The sequence below is a fragment of the Pan troglodytes genome, chromosome 5 (assembly GCF_028858775.2).
Source record: "Pan troglodytes isolate AG18354 chromosome 5, NHGRI_mPanTro3-v2.0_pri, whole genome shotgun sequence".
In the NCBI taxonomy this organism is placed as follows: Eukaryota; Metazoa; Chordata; class Mammalia; order Primates; family Hominidae; genus Pan; species Pan troglodytes.
Genome location: NC_072403.2, coordinates 87321714 through 87337687, shown reverse-complemented (window position 1 = coordinate 87337687; position 15974 = coordinate 87321714). Strand labels below are relative to the sequence as shown.

The 15974-nt window shown below is 38.5% G+C and overlaps 1 protein-coding gene and 1 long non-coding RNA gene across 5 annotated transcripts in view; one reads left to right on the top strand and one right to left on the bottom strand.

Moving 5' to 3' along the window:
• The window catches only part of FILIP1 (filamin A interacting protein 1), a 200186-nt gene that overhangs the window by 118953 nt on the left and 65259 nt on the right, over window positions 1–15974 (top strand). For all 4 annotated transcript variants that reach the window (XM_001144104.8, XM_016955868.4, XM_009451565.5 and 1 more), the window contains exon 3: window positions 10267–10440. In XM_001144104.8, coding sequence (XP_001144104.1) covers window positions 10267–10440 — 174 coding nt within the window. The remainder of the gene's footprint in view (window positions 1–10266; window positions 10441–15974) is intronic.
• LOC107975204 (uncharacterized) lies at window positions 10178–15969 on the bottom strand. The gene is made up of 2 exons (XR_008548574.2): window positions 15819–15969; window positions 10178–11334 (listed from the first exon to the last, which is right to left on the bottom strand). It is a non-coding gene; the product is annotated as an uncharacterized LOC107975204 (long non-coding RNA).

The following is a 15974-nucleotide window of genomic DNA, read 5'->3' as shown; positions in this document are numbered from 1 at the left end:
CTTGTTGTGCAATTATCACCACCATCCATCTCCAGAATTATTTTCATCTTCTAAACTAGAAACTACTAATTAAAAAATAGCATCCCTTTTCCCCTTGCTCTCTGCCCTGGCAACCACCCAGTGTTCCACTTTCTGTCTCTATGATTTGAGTACTCTAAGTACCTGTAGTGGAATCATACAGCATTTGTCCTTTTGTAACTGACTTGTTATACTTAGTATAACATCTTCAAGGTTCACCAATCTTATGGCACATGTCAAAATTTCCTTCCTTTTTAAGGCTGAATAATATTCCATTGTATGTATGTACCATATTTAGTTTGTGCATTTATCAGTCAATGGATACTTGGATTCTTCTTATTTTTGACTATTGTGAATAATATTACTATGAACACGAGTGTTCAAATATTGTTTGAATCTCTGCTTTTGATTCTTTTGGGATCATATGGTAATCTACTTTTAATTTTTGAGGAACTGACATACTATTTTCCATAGTAGCTGCACCATTTTACTTTTCTACCACTAGTGCACCAGGGTTTCGATTTTTCTGTACCCTCACCAACTCTTTTCTTTCTTTCTTTCTTTTCTTGATAGCCATCCTGTTGGGTGTAAAGTAGTATCTCATTGTAGTTTTGATTTGTGTTTCCCTAATGACTTGTGATATTGAGTATCTTTTCATGTGCTTTTTGGCCACTTGTATATCTTCTTTGAAGAAATGTCTATTTGAGTCCTTTGCCCATTAAATTTTTTTTCTTTTTTGCCATAAGAGTTCTTCAATATTCTAGATATGGATATTAATTCCTTTTTTTTTTTTTTTCTGAGACAGAGTTTCACTCTTGTTGCCCAGGCTGGAGTGCAATGGCATGATCTCAGCTCATCGCAACCTCCACCTCCCAAGTTCAAGCAATTTTCCTGCCTCAGCCTCTTGAGTAGCTGGGATTACAGGCATGCACCATCACGCCCAGCTAATTTTATATTTTTAGTAGAGATGGGGTTTCTCCATGTTGGTCAGGCTGGTCTCAAACTCCCGACCTCACCTCAGGTGATCCACCCACCTTGGCCTCCCCAAGTGCCGGGATTATAGGCATGTGCCACTGCACCCAGCCTCTGGATATTAATTCTTATTGCACATACGATATGCAGATATTTTCTCCCATTTTATGGGTTGCTTTCCACACTGTTGATTGTGTTCTCTGATGCAAGGAAGTTTTTAAATTGAACATAGTCCAATTTATATGTTTTTCTTTTGTTGCCTGTGCTTTGGTATCATATCCAAGAAATAAGTGCTATATCCAATATCATGGAACTTTTCTCCTGTGCTATTTCTAAGAGTTTTATAGTTTTAGCTCTTACATTTTTATTAATTTTGAGTTACTTTTTGTATATGCTGCAAGGAAAAGTTCTAACTTAATTCTTCTGCATATGGATACCCTGTTTTCCCAACACTTGTTGAAAAGACTCTCCTTTCCCCATTGAGTGATCTTGCACTCTTGTAGAAAATCATTTGTCTATATATGCAAAAATTTATTTGTGGGCTCTCTATTCCATTCCATTGATCGTATGTCTGTCTTTATGACAGTACCACACTATTTTGATTAGTGTAAGTTTGTAGTAAGTTTTGAAATCAGGAAATGTGAGACCTCCAACTTTGTTATTTTTCAAGATTATTTCAGCTATTCATGGTCCCTTGAGATTCCATATGAATTTATGGATTTTTTTCTATTTCTGCAAAGTCATAATTGGGATTTTGAGGATTTTACATTTTAAAACTCAAGCTATCATGGTGGTGGCAAAGCAAGTTTTAACATAAGAAATTGTGTCTGTTTCTGATATTTTAGTAACAGATTTCTTTTGGTAGATATTCAGTCTGAAGTGCTACTCTTTTATGAACAAGCTCTATATAGGCTTTTAGGCTACTATTGACCATATAGTTGTGGAGAATAATTTCTCCAAAGAGAGAAAAAGTCACATTTTTAGCCCCAGTGGCTCTGTAACCTAACTATGTCTGAATGTTCTTCTTGTACCTAGTTGTATTATGAATCTTGTTAACTTTGATTTCTAAAATTCAGTGGAAAAAATGGGTTTAATTTCTATAGTAACAGCTAATAACATTATACATTACATAGCTTTTTTTTCTTTCAATCTGTTTATAATATTAGTATTTATCCAACTCGGGTAAATAGTATAATTCAATTTGTATGAGATTTAAAGATAGTCCATTTCCTGTTGCAACATTCTGGTGGAATGTACTATTTTTCCTTATTCAGTTTACATATTTTCTTTTTGGAATCAACTTAAAAAGAAGTGGGCTGGGCACAGTAGCTCATGCCTGTAATCCCAGCACTTTGGGGGGCTGAGGTGGGCAGATTGCTTGAGGTCAGGAGTTCGAGACCAGCCTGGCCAACATGGTGAAACCCTGTCTCTACTAAAAATACAAAAATTAGCCCGGGGTTGTGGCAGGCACCTGTAATCCCAGCTACTCAGGAGGCTGAGGCAGGAGAATCGCTTGAACCTGGGAGGTGGAGGTTGCAGTGAGCTGAGATCATGCCACTGCATTCCAGCCTGGGCGACAAGAGCAAAACTCTGTCTCAAAAAAAAAAAAAAAAAAAAAAAAAAAAAAAAAAAAAAAGAAGAGACTCCCAAATTACAGACAAATATATCAGATGAAAGAGTAAAGAGGTTGACAAAATGTAATTGTTTAGATCTTTTGAACAAGGCTAAGTAGTTAAGGTTGTTCTGAGATTTTCAGTGCCAGTTTATGCCTCTCTGACTTTCACATCACTTAATTTTACTTTTCTTTATTTCAGCAAATATTTACAGAGTGCCTACCATGCAGCAGGCACTCTTTTAGGCGCTATAGACACAGTCTCCCAAGGCAGTCACAGTCCTCACAGCAGCTCACAGCCTCAGAAGGAAATAGACAAGTAAATTAATAAATTACCATATGTAAGTAGATACAGAATGGTTGAGTGGGAAAGCAGAATGGGAAAGCAATCACAGAATGGGCATGTTACTGATTTTCCAGGACTGTCTTTTCTAGGGCTCCTTGACTCACTGCAGCAATGGGGTCATATTTAAGAAGTTAAATAATACAAAGAAGCGATAGTGCTTGGGAACTGTGTCATTCTTCCATAAGCATAGAAATGGATTTGTCCTTTCCTCAAAATGGATCCATCATTTAAAGTCAACAGCTTTTGGCAGGAATGCCTTGTTTAAAGTGTGTGGTGTCATTAGGTAAGGGCAGGCTTCTCAAACTTCCCACTGGCTATGCTTCCTCTCAGCCAAGTGAGTGGATCATCGTGCTGGGGTCATGGTTACATCGTCTAAGAGTCTGTCCCAAGCTGCCTGGCTGAAGCAAATGCTATTTTATGTCTTTTGTTTTGTTCTGAACACTCAGGTGAATATTAAAATTGTATGAATATTCTGAGTTTTAAACTACTTATCATCACCCCAAGTCTTTCAGTAATCTTAGTGCTAAAAGAAGATGCACCATGTTTATCTCCAAGCTCCAAGGCTCGTGGGCATTCCATCCCCATTTTAGAAGTGTGGAAGAAGCTCTGTCATAGGAGCATAAGAACTAAGTATTCTTTCCTACTCATTATGTTTTTTTTTCTTTCAAAGATAGACAAGCCACACAAGTTTAAAATACAGTTAAATTATCGTCAGACATAATAATTAGTAATGGCGTTGTACCTTTAAAAAAAGCTAAGTTTTGGAAACATGATCAATGAAATTCAGTTCCTGAGCATAATAAGCCCATTTATGGCTGCCTTGCTAGACACAGGAATATTATGGAATATCCAGTCTCTTTCTGACCGGTGTTTGTCATAGGGTGACCAACTTGTCCTGGTTTGCCTGGGACTGTCCTGGTTTGCAAAAGTCCAGCTTCACAGGACTCAGCTTCCCTTAGTCTCACACAATCTGGGACATTTGGTCACCCTCATTTGCCCGGAACTGGCAAACACTTCCAGCAGTCTTCAGGGATCCTCCTCATTTAGGCTGCTGGCTGGAAATGACCATGATTCTTTGGTGCAGAAAGGTCAGGGACTAATAACACAGGGAGAATAGTAAAAAACCTCTGAGGCAACCAAGTCCCTGGGAATCAGACAACCCTGCCAAGAACCTTGAGCTAACACAGCTAGAGTTTTAAGTATTTTTGATGCTGAATTTGTCATCTGTCCTAGAGCAGTGATTTCCAAGTGCAGCTGTGCTTTAGAATCACCTACAGAAATATTTCAAAACACAGTTCCTGGCCTGCCCCAACAGACTGGCTAACTTAGACTTTCTGTGCCTTTAACACAGCAGATGAATGATGTTTCCAGCACGCAAATCTGACCATCGCTGTCCTGCTGCTCAAAAACTCCAAAGTCTCTTGCTTTTCTGTGACAAAATCCAAACTCATTGCATGGCTTACAAAGCTTTTCATGAGTTTATTACTCCAGTCTCGTATTGCACCATCCCATGCATTTAAATCTGTTTGGCCTTTGTATAGTCTTGCCTGGGCCTAGAGTACTCTTACCTTACCTCTTCTTTCTGTGGCTCAAGTATTCATTATGAGAATTCAGGTCCTTAATCCAGGAAGCCTCTTCTGTTAGCTCAGATTCAAGTTAAGCGTTCTTCTAGATGACGTCCTTAGCCCCAAGTATTTCCTCCACCTAAGGCTTACTATGTCATATTGTAAACACCTCTCAATTGTTTGTTTATATCTCTCCAGACTTGAATTCCCGAGGATGCAGTTATTTCTCCAATACTGAATACAATGCATTGCACAAAGTAAATGTGTGCAAATATTTATTGAAGGAGTGATTGGATTCGGCCCTCTTTTGAACCTATGCTACTCCTGCTTTCCCAGCAAAGCACAGACTCACTCCATTGACTTTATACGATGAATCGCACACTCACCTGTGGGCCCTAGGCCTCACAGAGCAGCTCTTTGCTGCCCCCACATGTTTTGAATCAGCTTCTTATCCAGCCAGCTGAGAAACCCCTTGTTCTACCTGGTGCAGTTTCAGTTGTGGGGTATTTATGGAACATCCTTGTTCTTGGCCTCCCTACGCCTCCATTGGCACAAAGAACTATGTCTGATGGAAGAGAATGGTGTGACAGCTGTGTCTGTTTCTCTACTGTAATCTCATATTTGTTCTCTATCATCAGGAGTAAATAAGTTGAACATAAAGTCGTCTTCAAAGCATTCTTCTCTGGGTCATTTTATATGTATTTAAATATAGTGGTCTATTTTGCAGCTTCCCCACATCCTAGGATTTTAACAACTTGTTTTGGATAAATTTCTATGTGAAAATATTAATGCTCAAGAACAGAAGCTTTCTTACATTTTGAACTTTATTCTTTTATAGAAAAATTGGCAAGTTTCTCAAAAATGGAGATGTAAAGTTGTTTTATCCCCAAAATATAGGATCTTTTTTTTAACATATATTGAATCATTTGTTTGAAATAGTAAAATAGATTTGTGATCACATAGTCGTCTTCATTAATATATTGATTAGATACCACAATATTATTGATTTACTATTTTATTCTTATCTCTATTATTCTTTTGAGACAGAGTCTCCCTCTGTCGCCGAGGCTGGAGTGCAGTTGCGCAATCTTGGCTCACTGTGACTCATTGTGACCTCCGCCTCCTGGGTTCAAGAGATTCTCTTGCCTCAGCCTCCCAAGTAGCTGGGACTACAGGCGCACGCCACAACGCCTGGCTAATTTTTGTATTTTTGGTAGAGATAGGGTTTCACTATGTTTGGCCAGGCTGGTCTTGAACTCCTGACTTAAGGTGACCCATCTGCCTCGGCCTCCCAAAGTGCTGGGATTACAGGTGTGAGCCACCACACCCAGCCTCTTTCCATGATTATTACTATACAATTAAAGAGCTTTTAGTAAGTTTATAGTGAATAGTGTGGTTGTAAATAAATGCAATGTATTATATCACCATAGCCTCTTTTTCTTCAGTAATTAGTATCTAGGATAATTAAACTAAGATGAAATATTTAGTATATGTAGCATATCACAATTAATACAGTTCAAGCAAAAGTGTATTTTGGGGGAGGAAAGGAATAGGTGTTTGATATCAGTTGGAACACAAGAAGCTGTCTTCTAAGAGAATTAGGAAGTTTGGGGTCAAGATGATCAATACCAATAATATTTGCGTATTTTTAAACTGAATAGCTTAAATGATTAAACTGAAATAGATACCTGCTTACAGTTTTAAAAGTACTTTATTTGCATGATCTTGTTAGAGCCTAACACAGTCCCTATAATGTATAGGGGTTGTGTCCCCACTTTACAGACAAGGAAACAGTCAGGGAGATTAAATAACTTTTGGAGAGACTGCTCTGATTTTGAAATTCCTTTTTGAAAAAAATATTCCTAAGAGTAGATTGTGAAATATCTAGACAGTTTTAACAATATCAGTTTTACATGTTATATTTGGTTAGGGAAAAATATATCTTATAAAATTCCTTTTCTACCCCTGCAGCAAAAAGTTATTTAATCATGGAGACCTAACAGAAACCATAGTAAATCATTGCTATTGTCTCAGCACCTACTTTAATGCCAAGTTTTATGTTAGGCATCTTATATATTTACATCTGATTTTAAACTAACAGCAAGTATATAAGAAAGTTATTATGATCCAACTTCATAAATGATAAATTAGGTCAAAGCAATGTTAGCAGCTTGCACAAATCAAACAACTTAGCTGAGATTGGAAACTATTTCTGAGTCTCTTCAAAGCTGGACACATTCTACTATATCATGATAAAAATTTCATTCCCATATTTTAATTAAAATTCATATTTGCTTGATAGCTTTAAGATTTATTTAATTTTTTTATGCTCAAGCCATGTAAACTTGTGCAAACCAGCAGTACAACTGATGCTGTCAAGATTACTTGATACAGTTTACATTTGAGAGCCAATTTCTGATTACCTTTATCCATAACTAAGGACAAACACTTTTTCGGAACGTCATTTGTGGAAAGACCATACGGAAATAGTTCTGCTGTGATTCCTTCAGCTGTCTAGTTAGAATGTGACTAAATCATAATAAATATTAGGTGGGAAAACCTATAATCCTTATACTACCCTGTTTTCAGTACACTTACCCAGCTCAGTGGCTGTTTTACCTCTGGCTTTACTGGTGTGTTTGAAATAATTCTGAAAGAAATCAAGACAATGCCAAAAAGAGGGCATAGAATAATCCTTGAGCAATTTTTGTTTTATACCCTTCTTTGTGTTAAATCTTAGAGATACTGTGCATAGGACTGTCTATAGTCAGAATGAAAGTGGCTTTCTCAGCATTGGGTGCATAAAAAAGACAGAACTTTCTATGAAATTATTTGCCTTTGTTTTATTTCTGGGGAATAAGGAATGATGAAGTACTTCTTTTTTCTTTATGAAGGTACTACTTTGTTTCTCTTTGTAAAACTAGTTACATATTTACTGTAGAAAATTTAGAAAATACATACCTGTATAAACAAACAAAAAAAAGGTTAAAAACAGTCCTTAGGCCAGGTGCAGTGGCTCACGCCTGTAATCCCAGCACTTTGGGAGGCCGAGGCGGGCAGATCACCTGAGGTCAGGAGTTCGAGACCAGCCTGGCCAACATGGCGAAACCCTGTCTCTACTAAAAATACAAAAATTAGCCAGGCGAGGCGGCATGTGCCTGTAGTCCCAGCTACTCAGGAGGCTGAGGCAGGAGAATCACTTGAACCCGGGAGGTGGAGGTTGCAGTGAGCCAAGATCACAGCACTGCACTCCAGCCTGGTTGACAGACTGAGACTCTGTCTCAAAAACAAAAACAAAAACAAAAAGCAGAAAAACAAACAAACAAAAAAACCAGCCCTTAATATTACTACCCTGTCTTCTAAGCCCTTTTCTTTTAGTCTTTCAGAAATTTTGTAATCAGTATCTCAATTTATAGTACAAACAACAGTACATTCTTTTTAATTTTTTATATTAAAATTTTTTATTTATTTATTTTTTCAAAGGACAGTACATTCTATGTCTGCTCTATAAGACTTCACATTTCACATGTTAGAAAAATGAACCTTAGAAAATGGCCTTTACTTCATCTGATTTAAAGATGAGAAAGAGACAGTAGTTTGTTATCAAGAACTTCCAGCTTGCCAACCTTCTATCATCGCCATTTTTTCACTTTAAATGTGATTCTAAATTTTCCTTTCCTGTCATTACATAAGTCACTAAATTCACAGTATGGTGTTTCTTCTTTAAAGACGAGTTTGTCTCTTTCAGATTTGGTCAAAGCAAAAAACTGACCTCGGGTGTGAGGATGACTTAAAGGAGAAAGGTGATGATACCTTTTTAAGATCGGAAAAAGGAAATGCACTTGCACCAAAGTAAGAAAGTTTACTTTGGATGATGCCAAGGATTTGTATTCAATTTAGTTGCTATGTCTCATAATCTATTAGTGTGGCACAGTACTCTCAACCTTGGAATCACCTGGGAGCCTTAAAAAGTGTTGATGTGTAGGTCCTTCTCCAAAAGATTAGAATGTAATTGGTCAGGAATGGCCTGGGCCTTGGGATTTTTTAGAGTTCCTCAAATGACTTCAGCACAGTCAGCATTGTGAATCATTATTTTAGAATATGCTTTATATATTCACCTATGTCAGATGAACATAGGAGCACTTTCTGCCTGAAGACCAATAGCAGTCTACATAACTTGGGGCTCCTTCAGTACAGATTGGGAGTTATGCCTTGTACAATGGTGCCTGGCAGAGAGGATGAATGGGGCTAAAATACAGCCTGCTCTTCACTCACTAGGTAAGCTGTGCTCTGACTCAGGGCTGTGTCTCCTGAATGAAGTGGGCACGTTTTTCTGATGAGCACAGTGTACAGGCTAACTTGACCCTGCATCTGTGCTTATCTTCTTTCAACCTGCATGGAGACACATTGCCTTTCCATTAAACTACTTCCTGACTTCAACATTCTCACCAACATTCTAAACCACTGGGTTCTTCAAAATTCATATTTTCCATTTTTGTCTTGAAGTGAGCATATGTATATGTGGCAGAGACATTTCAAATCTGCAAATTCCAGTTCATTGACATCTCAGTAATGAATTATTCTGTAGCCATATGCAATTAGATTAATTTGGAGACCAAAAAAGCAACAAAAGTGAGAAACCTCAAGAAAGACAAACTTTATAATGGTCGTATCATGAATACTCATAGTTGACTACTTAGCTCTCTTCTTTAGAATATCATCATAATGTACCAGGTTTATAATTTCAGTCCCACAGTTAGCATCAATATAGGAGAAAATTCTATTCCATTGTCATAGGCTGAAACTTTGTTCCCAACCAGCTTTTTCTTTAGTATAAGTTGGAATGAAGTCAGGGCACTTCTTACCCATCACCATTACTGGAAAAATAGCTCCAAGTGTGTCCCCATATGGAAATACATTCAGAAAATGTCAGCTCCATCATAACTAGAAAGATCATCCCTACTAACCAGTGCAAAACATAAACAGGTGTATTTGCATTATGTGATGGGAACCACAGACAGTATGATATAAAGCCTACAATCGTGGTTTTCTTGAAAGCTTCAGCAATACGTTGTGCTAAGAAACAAACAAACAAAACTCTGACCTACCAAGCTGACTCATCTAACTGACAGTCTGATGTTAAAGGGGTGAAATTTCACCTTTTTTGTGAATACATTAGATACATTAGATTTGAAAAGGACAGCCAAGCATCATGTGAGTTCTCAACCATGTGTTTCTGTGCAAAATGAATCACCTAATGAGAAACAGGAAATCACCAATAAAGGCTGTTTGTTAATTACACATGAAGTTATAACTAGAATGGAGGCAGCAGGGTTTTATTTTAAACCAGATTTGAATACTACATTGAGAACATCAATAGAAAACTAGAAGATTTTAGACTGTCATTGACCTCATGTGCACTGGAACAGGTTAAGTATGCCAGGACCAGCCCTGCTTGCCTCCCTCCCCCACCCCATCCCAAATTATTGCTACTTAGATAAAGCAATTTTTATGTAGTTAATATTAGCACAAATCCTTTTTTCTGCTTGCCTGCTTCCTAGCAACCTGAAGCAGAGTATCTGCTTGCCAATCTGCTTTTGGTTAAAAAAAAAAATTAGAGCAGAATACCCAGTGAATTTGCCAATAGCCCTGACAAGATGGGGATGTATTCAATAAGCTCTCTGTTGAATTTTTGAGCCCAGTATGCGATTTACATTGTCAGTCGTCTGATCTTGCTGCACTTTCTATTACAGGCCAGAGAAGATGTGATCCACATGCTGAAGACAGAGAAAACCAAGCCTGAGGTTCTGGAGGCTCATTACGGGTCTGCGGAGCCAGAGAAAGTGCTGCGGGTCCTGCACCGAGATGCCATTCTTGCCCAGGAGAAATCCATAGGAGAAGATGTCTATGAGAAACCGATTTCAGAGGTAAAAATATGACACCAACAAGTCCCCTGGATGGGAACCTCAGGGAGATATCTTCACATTCTTCCATTTACATGCTTTAACATTTTCTTTCAAAGGCAAAATTTTGATGATACACTAATATACAATTAAAGTGTAATTAAATAAGTCAAGGGTTATAGTGGATAAGCTTCAATGTTAAGAATTGTAGAAGCTTTTCTTTAAACATACCAAAGCCTGAAATATATTTTTCCATGTGGTTCTGATAGTTACATGCTCTTGCAGTATATTATTCTTTTACTTCTCTAAGAAATGATATGTGTAAAAATTTGAAGTACTTGCCAGTTTTAACATTGAGCTGTCAGGATTCTTACAAAATTGGTAACCTAAAATTAAATTGATCTTATCACTGATATGGTTATAAAGACACTTTTTTGAATTTTATAAACTCTTTCATAATGAAAATGATCTAATGTGAGTGGCTAAAATACAGTGATAGAGGCAAAATTCTAATGAAATGCTTAGGGCAATTCTTTGAGATGAAATGAATTCTACTAGGGCTATGACTATTATTATCGATTACTCATAATACCACATTTTAAAAATACTCTCACATTGTAGCAGAAGTTTGAGCCAGATTGCAATACCAGTTTTTCACATTGACCCTTCAGACTTTATATTAAAAAATTTACAGTTGTGAAATTAGTGTCATGAATGAAAAAAGAGAACAGAAATTAAAAGTCTGAAACAACTTACTATACGTTTAACATGTAATTTATGTCAAACCTTTGGAGCAGCTCAGTTTGATAACTCTGAGAGATAAGATCTGCTGTAGACAGCATTCACAACAGATTGATGGTCCCATAATTTTCAAATTACTGCAGCAAGAATAGACTGGAGCTCTATTCTCATCTTTTCCTAAAGAGTTAAGAGATGATTATAAGATAGGATGCAGTCAACAGGCTGGATCTACTTTCACTTCTGAGACTTACCACTGCTAGCTGTGTATGGCTATAGGCAGATTATGTAAGCTCTTTAAGCCTCAGTTTCCTCATCTGTGGGGTGTGAGGAACCACAGTGTCCACCTCATAGAACTGCTGTGAGGGTTTAATAAAGCAGTGCCTATAAAACTCTTAACATAGTTTCTGGCATATTCTAAGTACTCAGCAAGTATTAGTTATTAGAATTTGCTGGGATTCAAAAATGATAACTGCTCATACCCTTAATTGGTTTGAAACTTGGGGAGATTTGAGGAGTAAAAGACACAGAGGTCAAAAACATGTATTTGTTTAATATGATAATAATAATAACTTGGATTAGAGAACTCAGCTTGGATAAATGGTCTCATTTGGGCTTCTGAATTATTTTCTTCCAAGGCTAGAGCTTGGGATGACACTCCCCACCCTCACCACCAAGGGAGAGGTGCGTCTGCAGAGCATACACGCTTACCCAGGATTACTGCCTCCAATCCACTGGGTTCTATGGGCTGAACACAGAGAGGGGAGTTTCTGACCTACCTTTAGAAAGTAGGCCTGACCTAAATATTCCTAACTCAGGGACAGAGGATCAGAACAGAAAACACTCATCCTGTGAGTTGTCCTTCTGGAACTGGCTAAGCTGGGCATATTTCATGGTTCCTTTCTCCTCTTAACAATCTGAAGAGTCATTTCCCCTTTGGGGAGAAGTGAGTGAGAAGGCAGAGAGAGAGGGCAGAAAATACTTTTCCTGATACTGCCAAAATGAAGTCCATTTTGTGAGAGAAATAGAATGATAGAAGGAGAAAAGATTGCCTTCCACCACTTACACATTTTGGGTCTGTTAACCTTTTAAATTAACAGTCAAGTTCTTGTTACCTAGGAGCAGAATCCTGCTTCCAAATTCACGAGGCAGGAACCGCGATACATCACTGTTCCATTAGCCTCCTGGGATCACGAGCAGGTAGTCTAGCTCTTGTTTCCTAGAAGCAATGTTATACCTTAAGCCAAAAATCACTGATCATTCTTATTTCCATACCATATTAGGCCCAGCGAGGGTATCCAATAGAACTCACCAGCGGTTAAGCAATGAACCCAATACAGTGGACCTATTTCCCTTGCCAAATATCTGGGGAAGAATTAAACAGCAAATATTAAATCTCTCTGCCCTTCTTCGTAAATTAAAGTCTGGAATATCAAAGTTCATAATTCTTAAGTAAAATTCCAAAAACATTGAAGGCTTTCATTTCTTTCCTTCCTAATTTTGTATTCTGCTTAGCCTAAGCCAGTGGGATCTCAATTGATTGGGTAGAGTTTGTTTTTGTTTTCTCCTTTAGTAAAAAAAACCTGGACTCACTGGCATTTTCAAAGTTGTATTAATATATCCGGAAGTCCCTGGAGTCTACTTTTTTCTGAAGAATCTAAAGAATTATCAGGACACATGCAATTATCAGAGTACAACTTCACACTCATAAATTTAAAAAATACAAGAGAGTCTCTAGCACTAAGATACATTTTTCTCAAGCAAAATTATATTCCTTGACCTTAGGACTCAGTATAAAGAAGGTCCATGTTACTCCTACCAGATACTGAAGCAGAGATTTTGGGTATGTCTGAGGGAAGGAAGGTAGATAGAGAAAATCTTCAGCTATAGCAGGGTTCTGGTAAGTCTGCTCTTACCAGAGCCTGTTGTCATCAGCAGCTTAATAATTATGGGAAATGGCAAGCTCGAGGTTGGGTGGAGCCTGTCTGCAGGTATTGTCTTTGCCCTCAGTGAGTGGCGTTCAAAACATTCCTGTCTTTTTGTAAAGTCTAGGGATTTGCAGTGGTGACCTCTTCAGTGCCTAGGTCTCATTTTAGGTACTCAATTTTTCCCACCTGAGTATTTAAGACCTCTTTGATCTTTTTCTTTTTTCAGGCCCTGTTCCCAGGCCCAGGAAGCCCATCGCTTTAGAGGGTCACCCTTCTGAAGCCTGTGTAATTTGAGACCCAGAAGGGATCAGACCTTACTCTTCCTCAGAACTTAGCCTCCCCTCATGTTTGAACTTTCAATCCTTGAGTAACTTGTCTGACTCAAGGCAACAAAAATATTTTCTTCTGCCACAACTTTTTCTGTTGTGAGAGAGGAAGGCTCAGCTGAGTTGTTGCTTCAGCATTTTAGTCATTTTCTTCAAGTGCTCCCAGACATTTGTTTTTCTAATATTGCCTTCCATATTCTTCATTATGTGGACTCCCTCAATGAGAGATGTGAAATCAAGGAATTCCGAGTCTGCCAAGAGTATTCTTTGTTAAACCTAAATCTTATCTATTTTCATGTTCTTGAGTTGGATAATCTTCATTAAAGGGCCTTTTTCCATTAACCACACCCACATTTGGACTTATCTGATGCTGTCCTGCCTAAATCTCCTTTTATCTCATCTTTCCTTCAAACACTACATCCCAACATTTCTTGAGTATGTTCACTCAGGGCCCCAGTGATATTGGCAATATCACTGGGCGCGGTGGCTCATGCCTGTAATCCCAGCACTTTGGGAGGCTGAGGCGGGCAGATCACTTGAGGTCAGGAGTTCGAGACCAGCCTGACCAATATAATGAAACCCCATCTCTACTAAAAATACAAAACTTAGCCAGGCGTGGTGGCAGGTGCCTGTAATCCCAGCTACTTGGGAGGCTGAAGCACGAGAATCGCTTGAACCTGGGAGGCCTCGGCAGTTGCAGTGAGCCAAGATGGCGCCACTGCACTCCAGCCTGGGTGAAAGAGCAAGACTCTTTCTCAAAAATAAATAAGGGCTGGGCGCAGTGGCTCACGCCTGTAATCCCAGCACTTTGTCAGATCACGAGGTCAGGAGATCGAGACCATCCTGGCTGACATGGTGAAACCCCATCTCTACTAAAAATACAAAAAATTAGCCGGGAGTGGTGGTGCGCGCCTGTGGTCCCAGCTACTCGGGAGGCTGAGGCAGGAGAATGGCGTGAACCTGGGAGGCAAAGGTTGCAGTGAGCCGAGATCGTGCCACTGCACTCCAGCCTGGGTGACAGAGCAAGACTCTGTCTCAAAAAAATAAAAATTAAAAAATTAAAAAATAAAATAAATAAATAAATAAATAAATATTGGCAATTCCGTCTACAACAGCTGAGACACTGAAATTCACCAAATAATGCTTCAGATGTCTTACCCTGATCTTCCCAGATTTCGATTCTTAAATCTGTTCATATTTTATATAACCACTTTGAATAGATGTTGCAGTCTTCACGGCAAGGGCCCCCAGATGAGCTCATGAAAGACTGTCAGCCCATTTACAGTGTCCTCCTCAATGCCTTCCTGGAGCCTAATGCCTTCTTTGTGAGGAAAGTCACACTGCTCTGTCCTCTGGGCTCTCCTGTCTCTATCTTCTCTGGGCACGCATTCTGATTCAACAATGTCTGAAATACCTTCCATTTTAATATCCCTATTTTTAAGAGTACTTAGATCCATTTCTCCTTTGTGTAAATCTAGTTTGGTCTTTAAGACCTCATATTTGCTTTTAAGTAGACTTCTCTTTTCCTCAATTCCTTAATACTTCTCCAGTTAGCCCTTTGCAGGTAACAGAGCTAAAAACACTTCCTGAATCATGCCTTTTTATCTAAAACATACTGAAATTTCTCCTCAAGTTATTGTACTTCTCCAGTAACTTTATTCATTAGAATAAGACTTCCAGGTACACTCTTTCCTTAGTAAATTTTTGGCATTTGGTGTTATGATTATCTCATTCAATTTTCCTTCCACTTCGTCCAAGTAGAATCTATATTTCCAAAGCAATAGGTGCCTATTCTACTTTCACTAGTCATTTAATAAAACCCATTCCTCTGTACTAAGCCACAGCTTGGATCCTGAAAACCAAAAGCCATGTACATATAGTATCTATGATTAATGAATCTACAGAATCTTTAGTTATGGGATACAGTCTTCAGAGCCTCTGGACAAGCCACATAGAGCCAAGAAGATAGGCTACCTCTGTTCTCTCTTAGGTGACTGATGTAGTTCCAAACAAAAAAACAAGAAACAGCATCTGGTACAGCTGATCTTTTGCTACCTATGTTATTCTTACATCCAAAACTTAAAATTGACACCTAAAACCTCACACACTAATGTGTGTTATAGCAGAAGAATTTACAGCCTCTACATTCTAAAGTCTGGATCTGCAGCTCTGCCTAAGAAACACATTACATACACCAATGCCTCAGTAACTTATGCATTAAGAGATGAAAACACTGCTTTCCAGATAATGTAATTACTGTTGTGGTCAAGCTGTGCTAGTGTTGGTGAGGTGAACATTACCCACAAAGACTTCAGCCACCTACTCCAGTGGCTTAGTCCAGAACTGTAGCTATTGCAAACAACCAGTCTCAAAAGCCTACAAGAATAGATGTAAAAAGGCTAAGGCCTACCCTCTGCCTAGGCGGCCCCAGAACACTTGATACTTCCATGTGCTGTTTTTTTCTCCAGATGTCCATGTAATGACTATCTCTTTACATTTCCCAGTCAAACATCTGATTAGTAATGCTGCCACCTTCCTCTCCAAAATTCCTTACATGGATTGAGAG